This window comes from Alnus glutinosa, chromosome 5, assembly GCF_958979055.1.
Source record: "Alnus glutinosa chromosome 5, dhAlnGlut1.1, whole genome shotgun sequence".
In the NCBI taxonomy this organism is placed as follows: Eukaryota; Viridiplantae; Streptophyta; class Magnoliopsida; order Fagales; family Betulaceae; genus Alnus; species Alnus glutinosa.
Window position 1 is genome coordinate 23,554,724 of NC_084890.1, and position 22,980 is coordinate 23,577,703.

Sequence of the window (22,980 nt, forward strand, 5' to 3'; positions counted from 1 at the left end):
TTCCATATTTGTTGCTGGTCTCATTATATAATTTCCATCCACTAATTTCCCTTAAATAACAAAACATCGGTAGGAAAGACATTGAATATTTAATTAAAATAAGAGGTGAAAGATATAGTCAACGTTTTACTATACCTCATAACTTTTGACTTCGATACTTTGTTAAACCACCACTTATACCGAAAGCTTAAACTGATAATTAAGAAGAGATGAAATTAATAAATTAATTTATATTTTAACATTTTGAAACATAATTTTAATGCTTTCTTCATGAACAAACACTTATTATTATAACAAGCTAGAAAAAGTGAAACACCTAGGATTCCTTAACAATATTAATATGAACATCAACTACACACTTACATCACACACTTGTGATTAATTAGAAACTCCCATAGAACGCAATGTTGCCCCTTACTCCACCCTCTTCAGCATTCTTCCTCTCCTCTCCATTGCTAGATCCCTTGGCTGTGTCATAGGATGCATGCAATCCAATGAAGAAATAGTAAACCAAGATTATCAGAGTCCACACGCCGAACCTTGCAAAAGAAGCTTTGTCTATCGACCCAAGAAGGAAAATGTTGATGGCGATGGATAACGATGGCAGCCATGGCACCAATGGAACCCCCCAAAGTTTTGGCTGTCTTGCATGTGGAACAAAAATCCAAATCCCCACGGTTGCAGTCAGCCAAATTGGGACGGTTATTACGTACCCGACCCACCCATCACTGGTGGCCCAATAAGTAGCAGTTGCAATGGAAGATCCAAGAATCAGCAGAATAAACACGACGAGTTTTGTACGGTCAGTTTGTGTTGTCACCCCGCTGACATAGTACCGGCGGACGAGAAGGGCAACAGCGACGAGCATGAAGACAAACAGCGTGGAGATAGAGAGTAGGTTGGAGAGAATACTAAGGCTTGTGAAGAAGCCAATGACCGCCGTGGCGACGAGCATGACTATTGTGGCATTGACGGGTGTCCCAGTTCTCTCATTCACATGGGCGAGCCATGGCGGCAACATGTGGGTTCTTGCAATATGTGTGAGATATCGAGCCTGACCAACAGCTCCCACCAGCAATACGGTCGTCATCCCCTTCAGCGCACCGGCAGCAACTACATACTTAGCCCAATTCCAACCAACAACTTCAAATGCTACCTGTCATAATATAAATTAAATAATTAAATAATAATAATAATAATAATAATAATTTTATTTTTTATCGGTTTAAGTTTTTGAAATATGTAGTAATTTAAAATAGTATAAAAGTCAAAGATTTGAGTTTGAATCTTATCTATATCAATTCACATCCTATTTTTAATTAAATATTTCATGTGTTTAGTGTTAGAATATGAGGGTGTGTTTAGCATTATGATTTTGCAAACTAAAAGTGCAATTTTAAACCAAATCGCATAAAATATATTGTTTTTAAGTGCGTTTTTAAAAAAAATTATGATTTGAAAATGTAAAAATCACAGGGAAATGGGTGTGATTTTAAAAACGCATCATTTTAAATGCCAAAGTGCAATTTTACGATTTTACCAAATGCTTAATTGCATTTTAAAAAACCGCGTTTTCAAATCACTAGTTTTAAATTTACTTTTTTTAAATCACATTTTTTGAAATCCTAAATACAAATTAACCTAAATATTTTGAAATAAGTGGTAATTTGACCATACCGAAAATGGAGCATCCTCGTTGATGGTTTTGTATGATTGCATAAGGCATAGTGTCACCGCTAGTAAAAAATATGCCAATGTAGTAATCACCATTGAGCCTATAAGACCAATGGGGATGTCTCGAGCAGGATTCTTTGTTTCTTCAGCCATGGTTGAGATAGCATCAAATCCAACATAAGCGAAGAAAAGTACTGCCGACGCTTGAAAGATGCCACGGGCTCCAAAAGGAGTAAATGGGGTGTAATTCTTGGTATCAGCTTTAATAAGGCCTGCGATGATGATAAAGAGAATGACGACAACATGGATGATGGAGGCAACATAATTGAAACGTGAAGAGCCCTTGGTACTCAGGACTACAAGGACGCAAATTGCGGCGATGACGACGACAGCTATGGGGTCGAGATTTCTGTAGTCAGGTGAGAAACTGTGGACTACAATGCGAAAATCGTTTGGTTGGTGGTTGCAGAGTGTGGCAAAGTAGGATGTCCAGGCACGGGCAAGGATTGCTCCAACGATAACATACTCAAGTAGGATGTTGCCGGCGGCAATGAAGGCCATGAAGTCGCCGAGCTCTACCCTTAGGTAGGCAAATGATCCACCTGAAAGGGAAACAATATTTAACCATGGAACTATATATTGAAGGTCTTGAAGTTGCATATTAAAACTGTTGCTCAACTTTGCTAGCAGGATGTTGTCATGAATTCCAGCCGTTATGCAGATATTAACTAGTGAGTTGACAATTTCTTCAGGATCAATCATGTAAATAATGTAATAAAACCAAACAATTTTTTCTTTTCTCTCTCTCTCTTTTTTTTTTTTTTTTTTTTTTTTTTTTTTTTTTTTTTTTCACTTTGAATTCATTTCATATATGGAAAACATTTGGTAAACAAACATATGCAACTGTTTTTTATGAGAAATGATTTTTGCACATCATTTGTACATCACTTTTCTAAATTAACCATCGGATCTGTAGGACCCACAAGAATTCACATGTGGGTCCTACAGATCCAATGGTTGATTTAAAAAAGTGATGTACAAAAAATGTACAAATGATGTGCATGTAACATGTCTCGTTTTTTATACATACCGATCATTGAGTTTTAATAATACACAAACTCACCATAATTAACTATGCAACAGTAATTGATGAAATACCTTGACCATGCATTCATAATTGATGAAATAAATATGCAAAAAACAGTATTGTAAATAGGATGTAATTAGTTATGTACTAATATAAACTGTACGCAATTGGAACTTGTAAAAAGAAATAACAACCAACTAAAATCAATGACATATAGCAAGTATTACATATAAGATATTAAATAAATAAAATAAAAATATAAAACAAGAAGTAAAAGATTAGAAGTAATGAATGGAAATAAATATACATATATATATAAGTGGATCGCGCGTGTTTTAGTTTGAAAGCATGTCAAATGGCATATTCTCATTTTATAAATTAAAACTTTAAGCGGTAGCATAATTGACTTCGTTGACTAGAATTTAGTTAGTTGACCAGAAGCATGTGAGGCAGATATTTATTAACTTGTATCAATTAACAAAATTGGGCCACAGAGATAATCCATGCTAATTAATACGTACCCTAGCTTCTTGGAAATGAGAATTAATGAAATTGAACCCAAACAAGAACTATTTTAAGACTTGTAATTTGAGAACGGACAATTCGGCTGAAACGTTTCAGCTAGCCCTCATGTTTGAGAAACAGCTTAATTAGATCAGCCCAAAGGACTTGAACAGTCCATTTGGAGGATGAGTAATTCAAAGACAAACAGAAAAGGTTAAAAAATCGGTTTACTTTCTCCAATAAACAAGAAGAAGAACGACGTCGAAATTCGTTAACTCTTTCGTTTTCTAAATCTCAGTTCGTAGATTAACAATGATTTTGTCCATATGCAGTGTTAAAATTAGAAGAAAAAAAAAAAACACTAAAAAAATTAAGCTCTGTGTACGTACCGGCTACGGGGATCTCCACGGCGAACTCGGTGTAGCAGAAGACGGAGAGCAAAGCGGACATGCCGGAGACGACGTAGGACAAGGCGACTGCGGGGCCGGCGTGTTCTCTGGCCTCGAGGCCGGTTAGGACGAAGATGCCAGCGCCAATGACCGCGCCGATGCCAAACCACGTTAGGTCCCACCAGTTGAGCGTCTTCTTCATCTCGTGCTGGCTTCGAGCCTTCACCTCCACGAGCTCGGTGTGGTCCATGGAGCGCGTCAGAACCCGATTCTTCAGCCTCATCGGAGTCTCCTTCAGCGCCTTCCCGTAGTTGCCCCAGTTCCGAAACGATTCCTCAGGTAGAAAATCGCCCTTTGTGCACGAGCACCCCCTCCTCCTAATCCATTCATCGCCGCCGTTCACTTCTCCCATTCTGTCTCGACCACCACCACACAAAATATGAGATCCAGAAAAGAAAATTCAAAATAAAAATCCTATTATAATCTTTGTGTACGCCCGCCCTGTTTGGTTGCCAGGAAACAGAGAGAGAGAGAGAGAGAGAGAGAGAGAGAGAGAGAGAGAGAGAGAGAGAGAGAGAGAATGGAGGAAATTAAGCTTGTTTGAAGAAGAGCATGTAAATTTTGTTTGGAAAAAGAGAAATGATCCCTACACTCATTTCTCACAACAGCCCCACAACAAGCTGATGTGGCTTGTAATATTTTATTATTTTTTTTGTTTTGTTTTGTTTTCTTTTTGTAAAAAAATAATAAAATATTACCAGCCACATCAGCTTGTTGTGAAGCTGTTGTGAGAAATGAGTGTATGGATCATTTCTCAAACCTTTAGTACCTAAAATTCTAGAGTGAGAAGGTCTGACTTCTCTCTAGAAACTCCTCACCCTTACTTTTCCACTTTGTCCCCACCTTGTTCTTTTCCCTGTTTTCCCAATCACCATCTAACAACCACTTTCGTAGGCCCCATCTTCACTCTGTCTCTCTTTGTCTCAATACGGCTTTGGTTTCCACCAACTTACAGGCACTTAGAGCAATCCTAGCAGTTTCCCTTCCCTTCCTCTTCATTTTCCCTAAATGTAGGGAATAAAACTACTTTTTGCTTCCCTATCAAAAAACACCCCACAGCAGCTTCCCTTCATTTTTCCCTATATCATTAAAATATTATTTTGTTACTTTTACTTTAATTAAAACTAAGAAAAGAAAGAGATAAAGTAAGAGAGAGATTATATTTTTAGAATAAACAATTGAATGGGATGTGAACAGTGCTTCCCAATGCATTGGGAAGCACGGTTCACTTCCTAGGGAACAGATAATTGTAGGGAAGCTGCTGTGGGATGGTTTTTTTGACTTTCTTAAAATTTTTCCTAAAATTTAGGGAACAGATCCCTTGTAGGGAAGCTGCTAGTAATGCTCTTATCAATGTTACTGCTGCTCTCAATTGTGATGACCCTTTTCCCCTTGAGTCGGTGCCTATTTCTCTCCCTCAGGAGGCTGGTTTTCGACTTCTGGGTCGTCTCATCTCGCCCAATCCGCCATCACTGGTTACGGTTCGTGACTTTCTTTTTCAAACCTAGAAATTTGTTGCTTCTTTCACGGTTGATCTTATCCCAGGTGATCGTTTTTTGTTTACTGTATCTTCTGAGGTTTTGGTTGCTAAGATCATAGATAATGGACCTTGGAATGTTAAAGGTGCTTTGTTAGTTGTTAAGCCTTGGCCCCCAGAATTTTCAATTGATGAAGTTGATCTATCCTCTTGTGCTTTTTGGGTGCAAGTTCATAGTCTTCCCTTGCAAAATCTTACTGCGGTGAATGCAATCAAGAGAGGGAAGTTTATTGGTATTGAAGTTCTTAATATTGAGAATGGTGATTTAGAAGGGATTATTGCTCATCATCATCATCTTCGTATTCGTGTTCTGATTAATGTCTTACAACCCCTCATTCCGGGTTTTTTTTTCTGCCTCGTCTGGATCTTCCATCTATTTGGATTCGATTTCAGTATGAACGTTTGGCTGATTACTGTGTTTATTGTGGTTTGATTGGTCATCGGAAGTTTTTCTGCCCTGGTCCTATCCCCCCTAATCAGCAGGAATTATTTACTCATACACTTTGGGGTTATGTTTATTCGGTTTCCAGAATCGCTCCTCCTCGACCAGCTTCTTCCCAGGCGCTGTATTCTTCCTCTTCTCAACTTGGTTCCGAGACTTTGGGTTCTGGTTACCATTCTCACCCGGCTTCTTCACATGGTGATTTGGGATCTAGCCTGTTTCTTCTTGAATCTGCTCAGCCAATGCAAGGTGTTGCTTCTTCGGTTTTTCTGGATATTGCTCCTCCTCCAGTTGACGGTGGTTTCCATGATCCCTATCTTGCCACGTCTCACCAGCTGAATCATGACAAGTGTCCTAAAGGCAAGGCAAAAATATCCTCTTCTTCGGGTCATGCTGAACAGGTTCGGGAATCTCGTTCTAGGGGTGTTTCTGATAAGTTCTATCCACCTGGCTTTGGACCACTGACTTATGGGCTTCCTCCTCCTGCTTTGAGGCCATCCATTTCTGGGCCCATTCTCCATGGTGCTACTACTCAACATTGTCACTCCGGCCATCTGCAATTGGCCCAGCAATTAACTGGAGTTATGGGGCACTCCTCTTCTGGATTGACTTTATTTGGCCCATCTGCTCTCCATTTCTGTCAGGGACCTTCTTCTCTTGGCCTGCCGTTGCTGGCCCCTGCGTCTTCTTCCCCTGGACCTCTGGTTTCTCCAAGCTTCCATGCTAGTCCTCTAGCAACTGATTCTTCCTTGCCTTCTATGGTCTCTGGTGAACCTCCTCTTCCACCTACATACACGGTACCTTCCTCTCATCCTTCAAACTTTCCTCCACAAATATACACTAAACCCGTCCTCTCTCTGCCACCTTCCCCAGTTCACCATTACACTTCGACTGTTCCTAATCTTGTTTATCCTACAGCACCCTTACCTCATAAAATGCCTACTTATTCCACTCGTTCAGTAACTCGACATTATCCATATCATAAAAAAGGCCTTGCAGCAACCTCTTCAGAGCACCCTGACCAACCCTCTCTTGATAATATCTATCCCTCTCCACTCTCTGAGCTTAGTAAGACTAGTGGACAGAAACAGATGGCTGTTTCAGAAATATTTGAGCTTTTTCCCCTTTCATAAAAAAAGTTTGCTTCTGTTGGTAGTTATGAGGATCGACTGATGCAGGCGGCACAGTCTCTTTCAGCTTTGAGGGAATCTCCACCGGCGCCAACCACTCCAGTATTCCACACATCTCTGTTGGTGACCCATTCTTCTTTTGCAGAATCTTCCCCTACTGCCAGGATGGATTCAAGGGATGTATCTACAGTTCCAATGTCACCTACCTTGGGGAAAAAAGTTTATAAGGTTGCAAAAAAATCTAGAAGTGTTACTCAGTTAATTTTGATGGATGTCGGTTCTCCTCCAGGGACTTCTACTTCTCTTGTAGGGGCTTCTATCTCTCATGCAGGGGCTAATACTTCTGCACAAGTTGAGGCGGCTGGCTTGGCCATGCCCCCTCCAGACATAAGATTACCTTGTCTTGGAATTGTAGGGGTTTAGCCCAAGCCTCTACAATTCGCAGTCTTAGGGCTATGATCAGGAAACATAATCCTGATATTTTGTTTTTGTCTGAAACTAAAGTGTCTCCTTTGGTTTCAACCCCTATTTTGCGTCAACTGAGGTTCTCTTTAATGACTCATGCACCTCCCTCTGGTTCTAAGGGAGGTCTTTTGTTAGCTTGGCGAACAGATGTTAATATTGTCTGTTTTCATGTTTCATGTAATATAATCTGTGTTTGGCACTATTCTGATGATCCATGCATTAAATGCTTGCTTACTTTTGTTTATGGTCCTCCTTATACGAATTTATGTGTTGATTTTTGGAATGCTATGGATGCTTTTGGAGCTTCTTATAATGATCCGTGGATTTGTATTGGGGATTTCAATGCTATTATCTCGCCAAATGACAAATTGGGGGGTTGGCCCTTTGACTTTTATTCTTCCAATCCGTTTACTAATTTTATGGATGGTTATGGAATGGTTGATTTAGGTTTGGTTATGGAATGGTTGATTTAGGTTTCTGTGGAAATCCTTATACTTGGTCAAATCACCGATAGGGATCTAGTTTGATTAAGGAGCGTCTTGACAGGGGGATTGCTAATAGTTCTTGGATAACTTCGTTTCCTTCTTATTCGGTTGTCCATCTCCCAGCTCATACTTCTGATCATAGTCCTCTACTTTTGAATTCTAATTCTCCTGTTCAATCCCTTCCTCGGCCTTTTAGGTTTGAGGCTTTTTGGACTCGGGATCCTACTTGTGGTATTGTTATTGATGAAGCATGGTCAGCGCTTATTGCAGGTTCTCCTGCATTCTGTTTATCTAAGAAGTTAAAGATTACCAAAGATGCAATCAAATACTGGAATAAGCATTATTTTGGTCATATTAAACACAAGTTGGATACTACTCTCTCTTTGCTTGACAAGGTTCAACAAGCTTCACCTTCGGATCCTAATTTGGCAATGGAACTCCATCTTCAGAAATTATTGGATGAATATTTAAAACAGGAGAAGTCTCTCTGGAAAACAAAGTCAAGAGAGCTTTGGCTTACTGCTTCTGATTTAAACACCAGATTTTTTCATACTAGTACTTTGATTCGTCGACGCCGTAACTCTATTTCTCTTCTCCAGACTCCGAATGGTGGGTGGCTTTCTGATCAAACTGATATTGGAAATTGTTTTGTGAATAGCTTCAAACAATTATTCACATCTACTGCTCCACCTTCCCCTCCGGAATTCTTGGATCTTTTTCATCCTGTTATCTCGGATTTAGATAACCTCTCACTATGTTCTATCCCTGGGGAAGCAGAAATTTTTGAAGCTTTGCTTAGTCTGGGTCGTGAAAAAGCTCTTGGACCTGATGGGTTTACAGCTTTATTTTATGTTAAATATTGGGATTGCATAAAATCTACTATTCTCCTGGCTATTGGGAATTTTTTTACTTCTAATGCTCTGCTCAAGGAACAGAATCACACTTTTATCACTTTGGTTCCCAAGAAACTAGGCCCTTCTATGGTTCACCATTTTCGTCCTATTAGTCTGTGCAACATTATCTATAAGATTATTTCCAAAATCCTTCCTAATAGACTTAAGCCTTTACTGTCTAAATTCATATCTCCTTTCCAGACTGCTTTTGTTCCAGGTCGTCATATCCAAGACAATTCTATTCTTTCTCATGAGATGCTTCACTTTCTTAAGTCCAAACGTGGACGTGGTGGCCATATGGCAGTTAATATTGATATGGAGAAAGCATTTGACAAAATGGAATGGGAATTTCTGTTGATTATTATGGAGAAACTGGGCTTCAAACCTCAATGGATCAATTGGATCAGACTTTGTATTACTACTTCCTCATTCTCAGTTCTGTTAAATGGATCCCCTTTTGGTCTTTTTCGGCCTTCTAGGGGTTTACGTCAAGGTGATCCTTTATCGCCTTTTCTTTTTATTTTGGGTACTGAGGTTATTTCCAGACTTCTTCACCAAAATTTGCAAGGATATAAAGTTGCTAGAGGATGCTTTCCTCTTACCCATGTCCTGTTTGCGGATGACTTGATTATTTTTACACAAGCTAGCTCTCTCCAGGCTGGTATCATCAAAGAGTGTCTCGCAAAATACAGTCTGTGGTCCGGCCAGTCAATAAATATGGGAAAGTCAAACATATTGTTTAGTCCGAATACTTCCTCTTCAAAAAGGCAAGTATTTTGGCTATTATTCCCTATTCTGAAACTCCACTTTCAGCAAAGCATTTGGGTCTTCCTATGTTTTTTGGTAGATCTAAACAGAATTCTTTTATGGATATTTTGGATAAAGTGCACAATAAGATTGAAGGTTGGCGAGCAAAAACACTTTCTCAAGCTGGCAAGTCAGTTCTTCTTAAAGTGGTTGCTTTGTCCATTCCTTCGTATGCAATGAGTTCTTTTCCGTTCCCTGACATTCTTTGTTGTCGTTTGGACACATCTTTCAAGAATTTCTGGTGGGGTTTTCCTAAAGGTAAAAACCATAATCTTTCTCTTAAATCATGGAATTCATTATGTCTACCAAAGGATCAGGGTGGTATGGGTTTTCGTCTGATGAAGGATATCAATATTTCTCTTATCACCAAACTTGGGTGGAAAATTCTCTCAAATCATGATTGCCTCTGGGTATCTATTTTTAAGGAGAAATATATTAAATATGGTTCGCTCATCTCTTGTCCTTTGGGTTTGGGATCCTATGTGTGGAATGGTATTAAGTCTATTGTTCCCCTGTTAAAATTAGGCTCTTGTTATGTTCTGCATATCTCGAGTTCTCTAACAATCTGATTTTCTCCTTGGATTCCTACTATGCTAAATTTTGTTCCTACTCCTCGAAGGCCTTGTTTGGTTGCACAATATCCTTTAGCAATATCTGATCTCATCTGTCCTGTTACTCTAACCTGGAATGTATCTCTTCTACAATTTTTGTTTGACTCATTATCGGTGATAGAGATTATGCGTATCAAAATTCGATCTGATTTTGATGCTCTCCTATGGATTGTTTCCTCCTCGGGGAGTTTTTCTACCAAATCAGAGCATCATCTTTATTCTGCTCAGCGGCCTCTTCATCCTTCTCCAGTTTCGGCTTCCAGCTGGAAAGGTCTTTGGAAGCTTAAGCTTAATTATCGACTTAAACTTTTCCTCTGGAAAGTAGTTTGGAACATTGTTCCAACAAAATCTCGTATTTCTCTAGTCATTTAGTCTGGGTTGGATACAGTTTGTTCCCTTTGCTCTAATACTAGTGACTCTTTGCTTCATTTATTTTTCTACTGTCCCATTGCAAGAGTAATTTGGAGAAACTCTTTTTGGCCTTTGGATATTTCTGCTTTGCCTGTTGCTTCTATGGCTGATTGGTTACTTATTATCTTGCATCCGGAAAAGATAGGTATTCCTCTAGTGGATACGCATTTCTTTCAGATTTTTGCAGTGATTGCTTGTGATCAGATCTGGTACTCGCGTAATAAGGCTTTGCATGAAGGTTTGATTCCCAATGCTTTATCAATTTCCCATTCTGTTAATCAAATCTCTAAGATTCATTTCTCTGCATGGTCTACAAGTACCACTCGTTTGAAGGAATTATGGAAGAAGCCTGATCCTGGCTGTTTCAAGATCAACTATGACACAACCATTCGTTCTACTTTCTTAGCACAATCTGCAGTTTGTCGTGACTCCAATGGGTTCATTGTCAAAAGTATTACTCAGATTAGGCCACCCTGTGCGGCTTTGTATGGAGAAGCGTCTGCCGCTCTTCTTGCTGCTCGGCTTTGCTCTTCTTTGGGTTTGTCTCATATGATATTTGAAGGGGATTCTCTCACTATTAATCTTGCCATCAACAATCCATTGATTACACAAGATTGGCGTATCGCTTCTGTCATCTCTGATTTTCTTTCCGCCATTCCATTTTCCATTTGCTGGTTCGCTAGCTCTGTTAACCGAAGTGCAAATTTCTGTGCCCACCATGTGGCTTACTGGGCCGCAACTAGATTTGCTTCTAGCTGCATTCCCAACTCGGCTTTGCTCTTCTTTGTGTTTGTCTCATATGATATTTGAAGGGGATTCTCTCACTATTAATCTTGCCATCAACAATCCATTGATTACACAAGATTGGCGTATCGCTTCTGTCATCTCTGATTTTCTTTCCGCCATTCCATTTTCCATTTTCTGGTTCGCTAGCTCTGTTAACCGAAGTGCAAATTTCTGTGCCCACCATGTGGCTTACTGGGCCGCAACTAGATTTGCTTCTAGCTGCATTCCCAACTCTTCTAGTCTATTAGCTTCTGGAACCTTTCCTCCATGTTTTGGAACGGATTCCTCTTTTCCTTTTCTAGTTCCTTAAGTTGTTTTGTTTGCTTTGTTGTTCTCCTTTTGTACTTATAATAAAATAAAAATAAAAATAAAAATAAAAAAAACAGCCCAACAAGCTGACGTGGAAGCTTGGTTTTAAATTTTGTTTTGTTCATTTTTCTTTTTGTGTGGCCTGAAAACTGGTTGGAGGGAAATGATATTTCATTTCCCTTCCAACGCTGCCCCTCCCCCTCTCTCTATCTTTGAAATTTCTCATCCATACAATCCCTGTCTCTCTCGGCGTCCGGCGTCACTCTCCTTTTTGGCAGTCCCCCCCTCTCTCTCTCAACTGCATCATTCGTATAGTCCTTGTCCCTCTCGGCGTCCGGCGTCCTTCTCCAGTAGTCCCCCTCTTTCTCTCTCTCTCTCTGCATCATCCGTAGCTCAGTTGCCGGTAGTCCCCGTCCCTCTCGACGGTCAGCCTCCTCCGTCGTCCAGCGTCCCTCTCCGGCTAAAAAAAACAGGTTCTCTCTCTCTCTCTCTCTCAACGACATCATCCGTACAGTCCCCGTCCCTCTCGGCGTCCGGCATCCCTCTCCGGCGGTCCCCCCCCCCTCTCTCTCTCTCTCTCTCTGCATCGTCCGTAGCTCAGTCACCGATAGCCCCCGTCCCTCTCGGCGGTCGGCCTCCTCCGTCGTCTGGCGTTCCTCTCCGGCTAAAAAAAACAGGCTCTCTCTCTCTCTGGCCGAATCTATTGCTACAAATAAAAAACAAGTGGTACGAAAAAGGAACCAGTTTAGAAGGTAGCTATGGTAATACTGAATCAGGACGCACATGAAAATTTCTAGACTGAACTTAAAAACGTAAAAAAACAATATTTTGTAGGAATCTCCTAAAATGGGCAGTTGTTGCACTCTAGAGCTGTGGTTCCTCTATTACTTAGAACCTTTTTTAATTGTTGTGATTTTCATTTTTTCATTGACTAGATAATGTTAGGGAAGAAGCAAAAAACAAATAGCAATGAAATACAGCACAAAACAGTTGCAAGAAAAATGGAGTAACATCTACTTATTTTGAGCTACGTGCTGATTGTACTCTGAGCGAAATATAGACTTTAAGATGTTTCCTACAGTTTCTCGATCTTGAGACTTCCTATATGGAGACGGCACTTCCATTTGTTCAACTCTACTTTCTCTGTAGGATCAACCTGATTTGCTTTTGTTGGACACTGACCATAGTTTGTTTCAGCGTACCAATGATCCAATAATAATTTGCTGTTCTTAGGATTAATCAGAATGCTGATTTGGATTAAATTGTTGCAAGTACTTAGGGGTTTGAAGTTTGTCTCAATTGCGCTATGTCTGTGAGTTTTGCTCAATTGTTTTCTTCACTTATGTAGTTTTTCTAGCCTTGCAGTTGTCAGTTCATAATCCATCCTCCAGTATAAAATTTGCATTGATTTGTCCCTTGGGCTGGCTCTTAAAGTGTTCCCAACATATGCCTGGTTCTAATAACCCAGTTTCTGACCTTTGTTGATGATTATGCAGTGTTATTTTAATAATCCAAATCATGTTACTACATATAACATTGTCTAGTGTGAATCTTTCAGGCCAAGGAATGACAGAGTTGCTCTGTTTATTGACCTCCCCAACCATAGGGGCCATTCTCCTGGATTTGCTTGACTAGAAGCAGGGCTGATTCTTATCACCAAGTTCTAAAATATGCTTCAAGTATGAGAGGTTCTTGTGCTGTTTACACTATCATTTGTGTCCTAATATCATCATCATGTGTGTTGTTATAAAGACTTGTTGTGTATGTATTGTGCATAAGGCTGTCAATGAATATATATATATATATATATATATATAAAATTTATCTGGAGATCCCAAATTCATTACCTAGCTGATTTATTGATTTTACATAGAAGTTTGTTTTCTTCTTTTCTGATTGCTAATTTTCATGTTGTTTGTCCTTGAGTCTTGACTCCGGCATTACAAAATGGACTTTGGAATTACGTGAAGGAATGTCCAAGGGGAGTTTCACAAATGTGTCTAAGAGGGTTGAACCACAAACATAACTGTTTTTGTCAAACTTGAGTTGCTGAATTTAATATTCTTTCTCATACAATTAAAACATCTAATGACCCTTGGGTAATCACTAATCGCCAGAAATTTGAACATTTTCTTGAGTGAAGAAACCCCACATTCTCTGAAGAAAGTTGTTTTCATGGAAACGATCATATCATATTTATTCGACAACTATTCCAAAACATCCAAAATCTGCACTATGCGCTTAAATAGAGAACAAAAATTCAAATAATAATGAGCAGCAAGCATGACTACATATGAAAGATTTTGTAGAAAGTTTATGTCATCTTTCTTTTTCCACGATTTCTTAGCAACCAAAGAGAGGTAAACACTGTTGGATCTATAAAAAGATTCATACAAATTTAAGTGATTGAAAATTATAGGAGATTATATATAATAAGATTCTTTTGAGTGTTCTAGTTACTTTAGCTGCCCTACAATTTGACTATTTGAGACTCATCAAAAGGCACCCAGTTAATAAATTGATTGAATTTGTGAATTTTTTTAAGTATGAGAACCTTAAAAATGTGTTTTCTTTTTTCTTCAAAGCTTTGTTCTTCTAAATTAGTTATTGCAAAATGTTGTCTACGTAATAAATATATAATCACTTCTCTTTGGAAGTTCTTATATTTAATTTTGAACAATCAATGCAAGCATTTTTATCCCTTTTGACGGGTTGAGTAGCTTATGTGATGCATATATAGTAGTTCTTATTGTTTGTAGGTGTGGATTTTAAGATCAAGCTGCTCACAGTCGGCGGGAAGAAATTGAAGCTCACAATTTGGGACACTGGTAAGTAGTGGCAGTAGTCCATTCTCTCACTATATGTTTCTAATTGGAAATTTAAAGATATCCGTCTGTATGTTAAAGAATCCTGCCAGCTCTCTCCTACAGTGTTGAAAGATTCACAATTTTCTTTTCCCCTCACCGTTTTGTACATTTGCTATTGCTTCATTACCATGCCCTCTTGTGGGGCTATTAAGTTGCAGGAGCGGAATTTTGTCAAATAAGAATTTCGTGATTATTTTTTTGTTCAACTTAAGCTGCCAACAACTGCTGCACTTTTTTCTCACTCCTTTAGTGGAGAATTGTTTCCATTTTTTCAACTTGAATCTGGAATCTTATCTGTACTTGCAATACACAAGTCTTCTATTTTCCCAGTTTTTCAGTAGTAGTGTTATTTTAATGCATCAAACATGTCATTTTGCATGTAATGGAACTAGTGACCTTATAATGATGTTTCACTGGAGATTTTATAGCAGCGGATTTTTGAGTTCTGAGGCTCTCTAACAAAGATTTTGGCAGTTTTACAATATTTAACAAGATAACTGACCTTTACATTCAGTTCACTCTTTACGCTACTCTGTGCAATTTTTAATTCTATCATGAAGTTAGAAGGTAAATGTATAATGCACTGACTCTAGGCTTCATCGATAGAACTTATCTTATGCTCTTTGTCATTTCATGATTGTGTCTGTAACTTTTGTTGCGAAATATTCATTGAGAAATTGTTTGACAGCCTAAATGAATCATGATTGACTTAGGAAAATGTAATGTCTGTTGCAGCTGGACAGGAGAGGTTCAGAACATTAACAAGCTCTTATTATAGAGGTGCCCAGGGGATCATTCTTGGTATGCTAGCAACAACCTTTAGTCATGTTCTTCTTTGAATCATTCATGGGAATATCCACTTTCGTAAATTGGTGTGAGCAAATGTTGTTTTGGTTGCAACATGTAATTAATCAGTGTTTTAGTGCACTTGCTGCTGCCCCTCTTATTTCTGCTGAAATGTTATATAAAAAAAAGTTTGAGCATGGTCTTCTGTCAGATTTACAGCTAAGATGAAGAATATTCACTAATGTGATAATCATCTTGTATATTGGCATACATCACTCATCCTTGCACTGCCAAGGTTAACTCTGGTGTAGTGCAGAGACACTTTATACAAAAGTGAATAACATTTCTTTACTCATATTTGGTTACAAACTTATTTTATGAATGCCACTCTTTAATATTTTTGTTTCATAAAGCCACTGTGTTTCACGTTTTAGTGAACTAGCGATTACTTAAAAAAAAAAACAAAAAAACAAAACACCATTGTGTTTCAACTCCAAAGATATCCCTGATCTTTTTCACATCTATTATCTAAGTTTGACTGATGCCAAGATCTAAAACACGGTACCTTGTTCAGAAACCTATTTTACATTGAACCAGTCAGAGGGAAACAAACTTTCTTTTAAGGCTTTGTTTGTCCTTCTGTAGCTATGAAAAGAATCTTTAGGTAGTCATGCTTGCTGCTCAGTTGTTTCTTTTGTATTTTTGTTTGGTTGTTTGTCTAGAGACAATTTCTGGTTGTAAGGTGTTTTGTTTCAGAGTTGTTTCCCTTTGTTTTTACAGTTGATTCTTTTGTTAATATATAGATCTACTTATTCTTTAAAAAATATATATGTTTTATCATTTTCATCTATAGGCTCTTGAGAAGTGTCAGCTTAAGGCAACAATCATCTGCCTGCCCAATCTCTGCTAGACTCTTTTGGTTAGTTTATGATTTTCATCTTGTCTTAAACTTGCCCATTTCTCTTTTAATATATATGTGTGTGTTAAAGAAATAGGGACAACATTGTTGAAATTGACTATGCTTAACAGTGCCAGCAGCAATTGTTTCAAAAAATACCATTCAAGGAAGTTCTATATTTTGTTTCAAAAAATTAAACAAGTTGATTTATCAAAAACTCCTTATTTGCCTAGATATTATCTCTAGAATAATATGGGTAATTAAAGTAATTGTCTGTGAAATTAAATTGTGAGAAATAACTTTAATAATGACTCCCTTTTTTGGGGATTTTGTCCTCTATATTATGTTCCTAATAGATGCATGTAGTGTGTGGACCTTTATCTTTATCAATCATCCTGCTTGTATTATATGTAGCTCATAGGAATTCACTAATAAATGGATAGTTGCCTTTCAAATTTGTGCCAAAATTAGGGAGTAAGGTGCCGAAATTTAAAGTTTAATGGAAGGATTGCAATAAATGAGTAGTCGAATGAAGCATTCACAATTCTTTTTATGCACTATTGAAAAGTTTACCCTATTGGCATGATTATTATTAGGGGTAATTACCTTTTCTCTCTATGAACTACCAAAAAATGCGCGATGCCCCTATGAACTACCAACTCGACCAAAATAGAGCATTCAACTACCAAAGATAATCATTTTGCCCCATTCTGTCAGTTAGAGTGGTTAAAAGAAACAGTTAACGGGTCATGTGCTGTTTTACTTGGGGCATGTTGGAAGATAGTGGTAGTTCATGGGGGGAAAGAGGAAGATGGTGGTAGTTCACGGGGAGGAAATATGAAGAAAATGAGGGTAAAACGGCGTGTGACGGTCACGTGACCCGTTGACCGTTTGTTTTAACCCCTTTAACTGACGGAAGGGGGAAAAATTGTTGTCTTTGGTAGTTAAATGCTCTATTTTGATCGAATTGGTAGTTCATGGGGGCATCGCGCATTTTTTGGTAGTTCATGGGGGGAAAAGGTAATTACCCATTATTATTATTATTATTATTTTGCGTAGGCCCAAAAAAATGTCGGTAAATAGTGATGCGTCAATACCTCCTCCATTATGTTACTGTGGAGAGCGTGCACGTCTAAGGTACTCATGGACTAGTGACAACCCCGGAAGAAAGTGATATGGCTGTATAAAGTATAAGGTAATTTTAAATTAATTAATTGTGATTTATAGTTTATGACATTTATTCTTATGTTTTCACGTAGGAAGTTGATGACTGTGATTTTTTTAAGTGGGCTAATAACCAAATGACTTCTTATGCGAAGAGATTGGAGGAACATATGAGAGATATGGAGGAAGGTAGACGGGCCAATATTGATAAAGTTGAGAAGATGACAATGACCAATATTAACAGCCTTGAGAAACTGATTGAAACAAAACACAAGGAGCAATATGCTAGACTTCAATAAGAGTTAGGTCTGGGTCAAAGTAATAGAAAGATGTTTTGGGCAGCAGTAGTCGTAATCATTTTGGGCCTCGTAATTTATCTCAGTGGTTATAGTGGTTCTAAAGTTAGCTACTTGATGTTAGAATGAAATGATGGAAACATTATTAGGTTAAAAATGGTAATTGTCAGATATTTTACGTTCTTATTAGTTGAACAATAGAAATTCTGAATTTAATTTTTAATGGAAGTTGCTCTATAAAATCAGTACTTGATTAGTCAAACCCATATTGTTAAATGGACAAATTTGGGATCTCTAGAGAATGTGTTTTCAATTATTGATGAAGACTTTTAGAAATGTTCTCAAAAACGTTTTGGATGTAACTAGCAAGTGAATGCTAGAGAAGCTATTTCAAGTTTTATTCTTTGATATCTACAATTAAGTTTTATTTTATGTTTATGGTTTAAGGGAGCAGCTCCATACAGTTTTGGAGGCTTCAGTTTCCATCTTGAACGAGTGACAAAAGAAGATATCAAACTAGAGATGAACTAGAGTCGAAAAAAATAACAAATCTCTTTCTTTCTTATCACTTACACTATTTCACGGACTTTTGGCAAATCAAAATTGTTTGAAGTTCAAACATTTCTCATATATATAAGGTGGGGGTGTACAAACAGTTATAACTGACAGTTATTGGCTAAAGCCGCTAACAGCTAACCGCCTAGGCGGAGGCTGTTATTGAAAAAATAACCGGCGGTTTTATAACCACTTTTCAATTTGGGTTTTGGGCTGATTTTGGACCATTTTTGGGCTGGTTTTAGACCTGTTTTGGGCCTGTTTCAGCCACTTTTGGGCTGGTTTTGGTGCAGATATGAAATCCAAAAGCCGAACAAATCCAAACACAAATACAAATACAAATACAATCCGTATTCCTTTCCTGCGGACTCCTCGTCGCACGGTTTGAAGCAACGGAAAACCATCCAAATCAATATCAATATCAAAATCAAAATCAAACAATGTAAAAACGAAAAAGCATACAAATCCAAACTTCGACCTGCCGACATTAAAATCAACCCAAAATTTTTATAAAAAAACTAACACCCACTCGGTTGGAGCTCAAATACACAAAAAAAAATGAAACCTTAAAACTGAAACTCTCAATCAGTCCTCCACAACCAAAACCCTAAAATGAAAAACCCTAACACAAGCAATTTAAAATCACAGAAATCAAAATTGCACAAACTCTAAAAAAGCTGAGACAAACGCAACAATGGAAAGCGAATCGCTAGGATATGGTGATTCGCTGAATGGTCGTTTCAGAGAGTTTTTTTTCAAGATATAGGGAAAGAAAGCGAGAGAAAGAGTAGAGATGCTTACGGACTACAGAGTAGCGGCGGTGGATACGAGACGAGGCATGAGTTGAGTGGAGAAGAATGGTGCTGGAGAGGTTAAAGGCAAAGGGGTGAGCGGCGGCAAGGTGAGGAAATGAAGAATGAAGTGAAACCCTAAAGGCTAAAAGAAAAAGATGTTCATATATATATATATATAAGCGGTTATCGGTTATTAACCGCTTTTCTCAAATCCTATAATCGCTAATTGCTTCCGCCTAAGCCGTTATAAACGTTTTTTGAAAGCGGTTATACAGTTGTGCGGTCAGTGAATTATATTTTAATTATCCTTAGAGGGAAGTTTGGAATCAAATCTCAGGCTCCTCAACATGAACCAACTTTTTTTACTCTTACATTGCATTTAATTACAAACACAACCAAGTAACAACCATCTTGCTGGTCTTAAAAAAACAAAAAGGTAATTTCAGGTTGCGAAGTAAGCACTGAATGGACTTAGTATGATAAGTTATTCCTTCAGGTGAAGCGGAGATCCAGGAAAAGTAATCAGAAAATTAATAACATCCTTGGCTCCTACATCTCCAAAAACTAGATCCTGCTCCAGTTGCCCAATTTCTTGAAGTCCCATCTCTCTAATAATTCTGTTAATTTTTCCTGCAATCTGTAATGAAATAACCAAAAGAAACAATCAGAATGGAACAAACATGCCACTGGATTCACCCAGAAAACTCTTTATGATATTCTCAACTGCTTTAAAAAAATAGTTGTTTCTAATTGTACTCTTAGAGCAAAGTATCAGATGGTAGAATATATTCCGAACACAAGACTCCAGGTTTTGCAGATAAAAGCTATGAGCAACTTTTGTAGACTTGCATGTTTGCTCTACTTATGTTGACAGTAAAGATGGTGCTGTAATCTTTTTCTTTTCTACTTTCTCTTGGTTCAAGACTGAACTAGTTTATAAAAATATTACACAGCAACTTGAACTTTCTCAAACACCAAAAGAATTGGGAAAGAAAGAAAGAAAGAACAAAAAAGTTTTTCTCAGGTTGCATGTGGATGGCTATAGTACTTCATATGTCTTTGATATAAACACCACATGTTACATTCAACAAGAAAATATGACACTTGCTGAAAGAAGAAGACTAACCTCCACATGGACAGAAATCTTGTCAACTTGCTCAGTGTACTGTGGCAAAGCTTGAACCATTTTTTGCAAATCTCGTGTAGATAATTTGCTTCCATCCCTAGATACAATCAAATTTCAATTCCAAGTGAATGTGCAAAATCTGCATGGTGAAATTAAGGGAAAAAAACTTTTGAGCGTAGGTATTTTAATTCCTCCCCCTTTTGGCCTAAATCCTCCTTAAAGATAACACTCAGCACCTAGCTAGATCATTGCTAAGCTCAATCTAGCCAAGCCCCATATACCATAACCACGAAGGAAGAAATACAAACAAGTAGTAGAGATCAGAGAAATATAATGCTTGAAAGGTCCGAGATTGAAAGAGAGTACCATGGCGAATAATTGAGGTCTGCGTTGCTAATGAGTTTAAATTCAGCAGGTTTGGAGCAGTTTCAGCATTAGTTGCAGCTGGTTTAGGAGCCTCTCCACTCCCAAACAGATAGCCCAATGAACGCTGTCCTCCACTGCTGCTAACTCCTCGGCCCATGCTCTCTCAGATCTTATGAAAAGAACTCAAAAACCTAACATCCAAGCAAATAAAAAAGAAAAAGGAAAAAAAAAAAAAGAAGAAGAAGAAGAAGAAGAAGAAGAAGAAGATTCCAGAACAAAATGTAAAGAAAATAATATAAATCATGCCATTTCATGCATACACCATCCAAAAAGCTTGAACACTTTATCAAAATTCACCTCAACCTCTTTAACTAGTACACAATATATATGAACATCATATATCTTTTTCAGTACATTGAGAAGTCTATTTGAAAGCCAGCTCCATTACAACTCCCACACAAAATATTCATTTTAGCTCTGCAAGAAAACACATACATATTATAAAATAGGACTATTATATTCGTCTCAAGAAAACATAACGACAACCAAAATGTGCATCAAATACCATTAACTATCATATTGGTTTCAAGGTGGAAGTAAAGACTTCATCAGAAGACAAATAATTGATCGCACAGCATCGGTAATTGTGGGCAAGACACTTAGATGGTTGAGTGTGGCATAGACTTCATTGAAGATGGGCCGCACATGCATTTCAATTGCGGGATCAGTTGGGATTATGGAATTAAAAACGTCTGTCATCCAAGCAATTATTTCGGTTGGATTGGTATTGATAGAATAGGGTAAAAGCCAAAACAATTGAAGCAATACTTCCTGGCTCAAAGGGAGAGGATCCATAGTCAAGACCCACCGTATATCAACCTGAAAATATCAGCTTCAATATTCAGACTCTAAAATGAATGCATTTTAATAACACAATACTATCAAGTCATTCTAAAAATTTACCTGGGAACATAGCCAATTCAAAATTGACACATCACGCATTTTGCTTGGTATTTATTTTTTCTTCTGAGCTTGCTTGCTTTCTGATTATGTGAGCTGTGATCTAAATCTTTCTTCATTAAAGAGTTTGAAGGTATGAACTGGCAGACTTGGACGACCTGAATCTGTTGATCTTTGTGTTTCTTTTCTCCTTCCTTTCCGGAAAATTTTGTAAAGGAAAAATTATGTTTTAGACCATTAAGCTATAGGTCGTTTCGAGGTCGCCATCAAATGACTTTTCAAATTATCAAAAGATTTAAAAAAATATTAATTTTGTGGAAATATGTCTATAATGGTAATTTTCAATTAAAAAAATAATAGAATTAAATTTAATTTAAAATATAGGGATGGCTGCCAATACCGGAGTGGCCGGCCATCCCCATATATATATATATATATTATTTTTAGTTTTTAAATTTTATTTTTATTATTTTTTAATTGAAAAATTGCATGTGGCATGAGTATTATAAGCATATTTTGACAAAAAAATGAAAGGTTTTTTTGAAACTCTTTTGGTAGTGTGGGACGCTTAAATGTAATTTTTCCTTTTGTAAAATAATAAAGGGCTTCATTAGCAATTTTTAACATCAGACGTTCTGTACATTTTCTTCCTTCTTGATCTTTCTTTTAATTTTTTATTTTTAAAACTATTATTGGATTTGTTAGTTGTTTCTCTTTTAACATAGTTTTTTACATTTTAATAAAAGAATAAAAAAAATTTACAAACAACTCAACCTATAAAATATTTAAAATTATTTTCACCTTTGTCTCGTATCATAACTAGAAGAAGAAAAAAAATTAAAAGGTTTTACTATCTATAATTTTTTATTTTTTAGAAATGAAAACTCTATTTAAACAAAAGGACAAAATATTCCTTCAAATTTTAGCTTGAGGTAATTTTCTTTAATTTAATTTATTAAATTGACATATATTCATAATGCATTTGATTGGCACACGTGTTTTTAAAAAGATGTGTGGATCATCTCGTTTACGAAAGAGATAAGGGGATGGGCGCACCCCTTGTGAAGAATTGCGGTTGTCACACATCCGTATTTGGTCAAATGGATAACTCATTGACATTAACAGGTGTACAGTTTGAAAGAGAAGTGGGAGTCGTATTCGAAGACCATATATGCTTATATTGATATGGAAGTATGAACGATGAGAAGATGCCGTGTCTCATTATATATGTCAAAGCCCCTAGGTAATTTTGCTTATTATTATTATTATTATTATTATTATTAATCTTCAAGCCCTTGATACTTCAAGGTTTTTTTTTTTTTTTTTTTTTTTTTTTTTTTTTTCTGGTTTTTTTCTAAGTTTGATTTTTATCCTTTGTCCAACTTTTATCCATATTCGTATAAGAGATGAACAAATATCCTATTGAATGAATATCTAGGATCTACATATGAGTTCAACAGATTCAATATTAGATTTGTCAAAGAGATTAGCAAAAGATTAATTGATCTTTTTGAGTAATCTATACATAACTTTCTATCCTCCAAAACTTATGTGTTGAGGTCTCCTAATATTTAGTGC

General features: G+C 37.3%; 2 protein-coding genes and 1 long non-coding RNA gene across 13 annotated transcripts; 1 reads left to right on the forward strand and 2 right to left on the reverse strand.

Annotated features, from left to right (window-relative positions):
* Positions 1-207: 207 nt before the first annotated feature.
* On the reverse strand, positions 208-4,208 carry LOC133867643 (cationic amino acid transporter 1-like). The gene is made up of 3 exons (XM_062304393.1): positions 3,655-4,208; positions 1,678-2,276; positions 208-1,156 (listed from the first exon to the last, which is right to left on the reverse strand). The coding sequence occupies exons 1-3, from the start codon at positions 4,064-4,066 to the stop codon at positions 383-385; spliced, it is 1,785 nt and encodes a 594-aa protein (XP_062160377.1). The 5' UTR covers positions 4,067-4,208; the 3' UTR covers positions 208-382.
* A 7,540-nt stretch (positions 4,209-11,748) lies between these two features.
* Positions 11,749-17,863, forward strand: LOC133867675 (ras-related protein RABC2a-like). Of its 10 annotated transcripts, none has more exons than XR_009900138.1 (6): positions 11,749-12,316; positions 13,149-13,269; positions 14,350-14,418; positions 15,193-15,258; positions 16,097-17,336; positions 17,401-17,863. XR_009900138.1 is itself a non-coding variant. In XM_062304432.1 (5 exons), the coding sequence occupies exons 2-5, from the start codon at positions 13,272-13,274 to the stop codon at positions 17,602-17,604; spliced, it is 342 nt and encodes a 113-aa protein (XP_062160416.1). In that variant the 5' UTR covers positions 11,749-12,342; positions 13,149-13,271; the 3' UTR covers positions 17,605-17,863. The 10 variants fall into 10 exon arrangements, 4 of the variants coding, with proteins under 4 accessions (XP_062160416.1, XP_062160414.1, XP_062160413.1 ...); XR_009900139.1 differs by having other exon boundaries at positions 16,097-17,278; XR_009900137.1 differs by having other exon boundaries at positions 11,753-12,316; positions 16,097-16,162; positions 17,201-17,863.
* A 1,438-nt stretch (positions 17,864-19,301) lies between these two features.
* LOC133869745 (uncharacterized) lies at positions 19,302-21,607 on the reverse strand. Of its 2 annotated transcripts, none has more exons than XR_009900515.1 (5): positions 21,406-21,607; positions 21,008-21,321; positions 20,443-20,919; positions 20,077-20,215; positions 19,302-19,587 (listed from the first exon to the last, which is right to left on the reverse strand). It is a non-coding gene; the product is annotated as an uncharacterized LOC133869745 (long non-coding RNA). The 2 variants fall into 2 exon arrangements; XR_009900514.1 differs by having other exon boundaries at positions 19,303-19,587; positions 20,077-20,173.
* Between the last annotated feature and the right edge of the window lie 1,373 nt (positions 21,608-22,980).

Excerpts from the sequence above, each read along its gene's own strand:
- LOC133867643 (XM_062304393.1), bottom strand. The coding sequence starts at position 4,066 with ATGGGAGAAGTGAACGGCGGCGATGAATGGATTAGGAGGAGGGGGTGC. Across the intron at positions 2,277-3,654 it reads CGTGGAGATCCCCGTAGCCG|GTGGATCATTTGCCTACCTA; the intron begins GTACGTACACAG and ends TTTCCCTTTCAG. Across the intron at positions 1,157-1,677 it reads ACGAGGATGCTCCATTTTCG|GTAGCATTTGAAGTTGTTGG; the intron begins GTATGGTCAAAT and ends ATATTATGACAG.
- LOC133867675 (XM_062304430.1), top strand. Across the intron at positions 14,419-15,192 it reads GCTCACAATTTGGGACACTG|CTGGACAGGAGAGGTTCAGA; the intron begins GTAAGTAGTGGC and ends TGTCTGTTGCAG. Across the intron at positions 15,259-17,404 it reads TGCCCAGGGGATCATTCTTG|TTGATGACTGTGATTTTTTT; the intron begins GTATGCTAGCAA and ends TCACGTAGGAAG.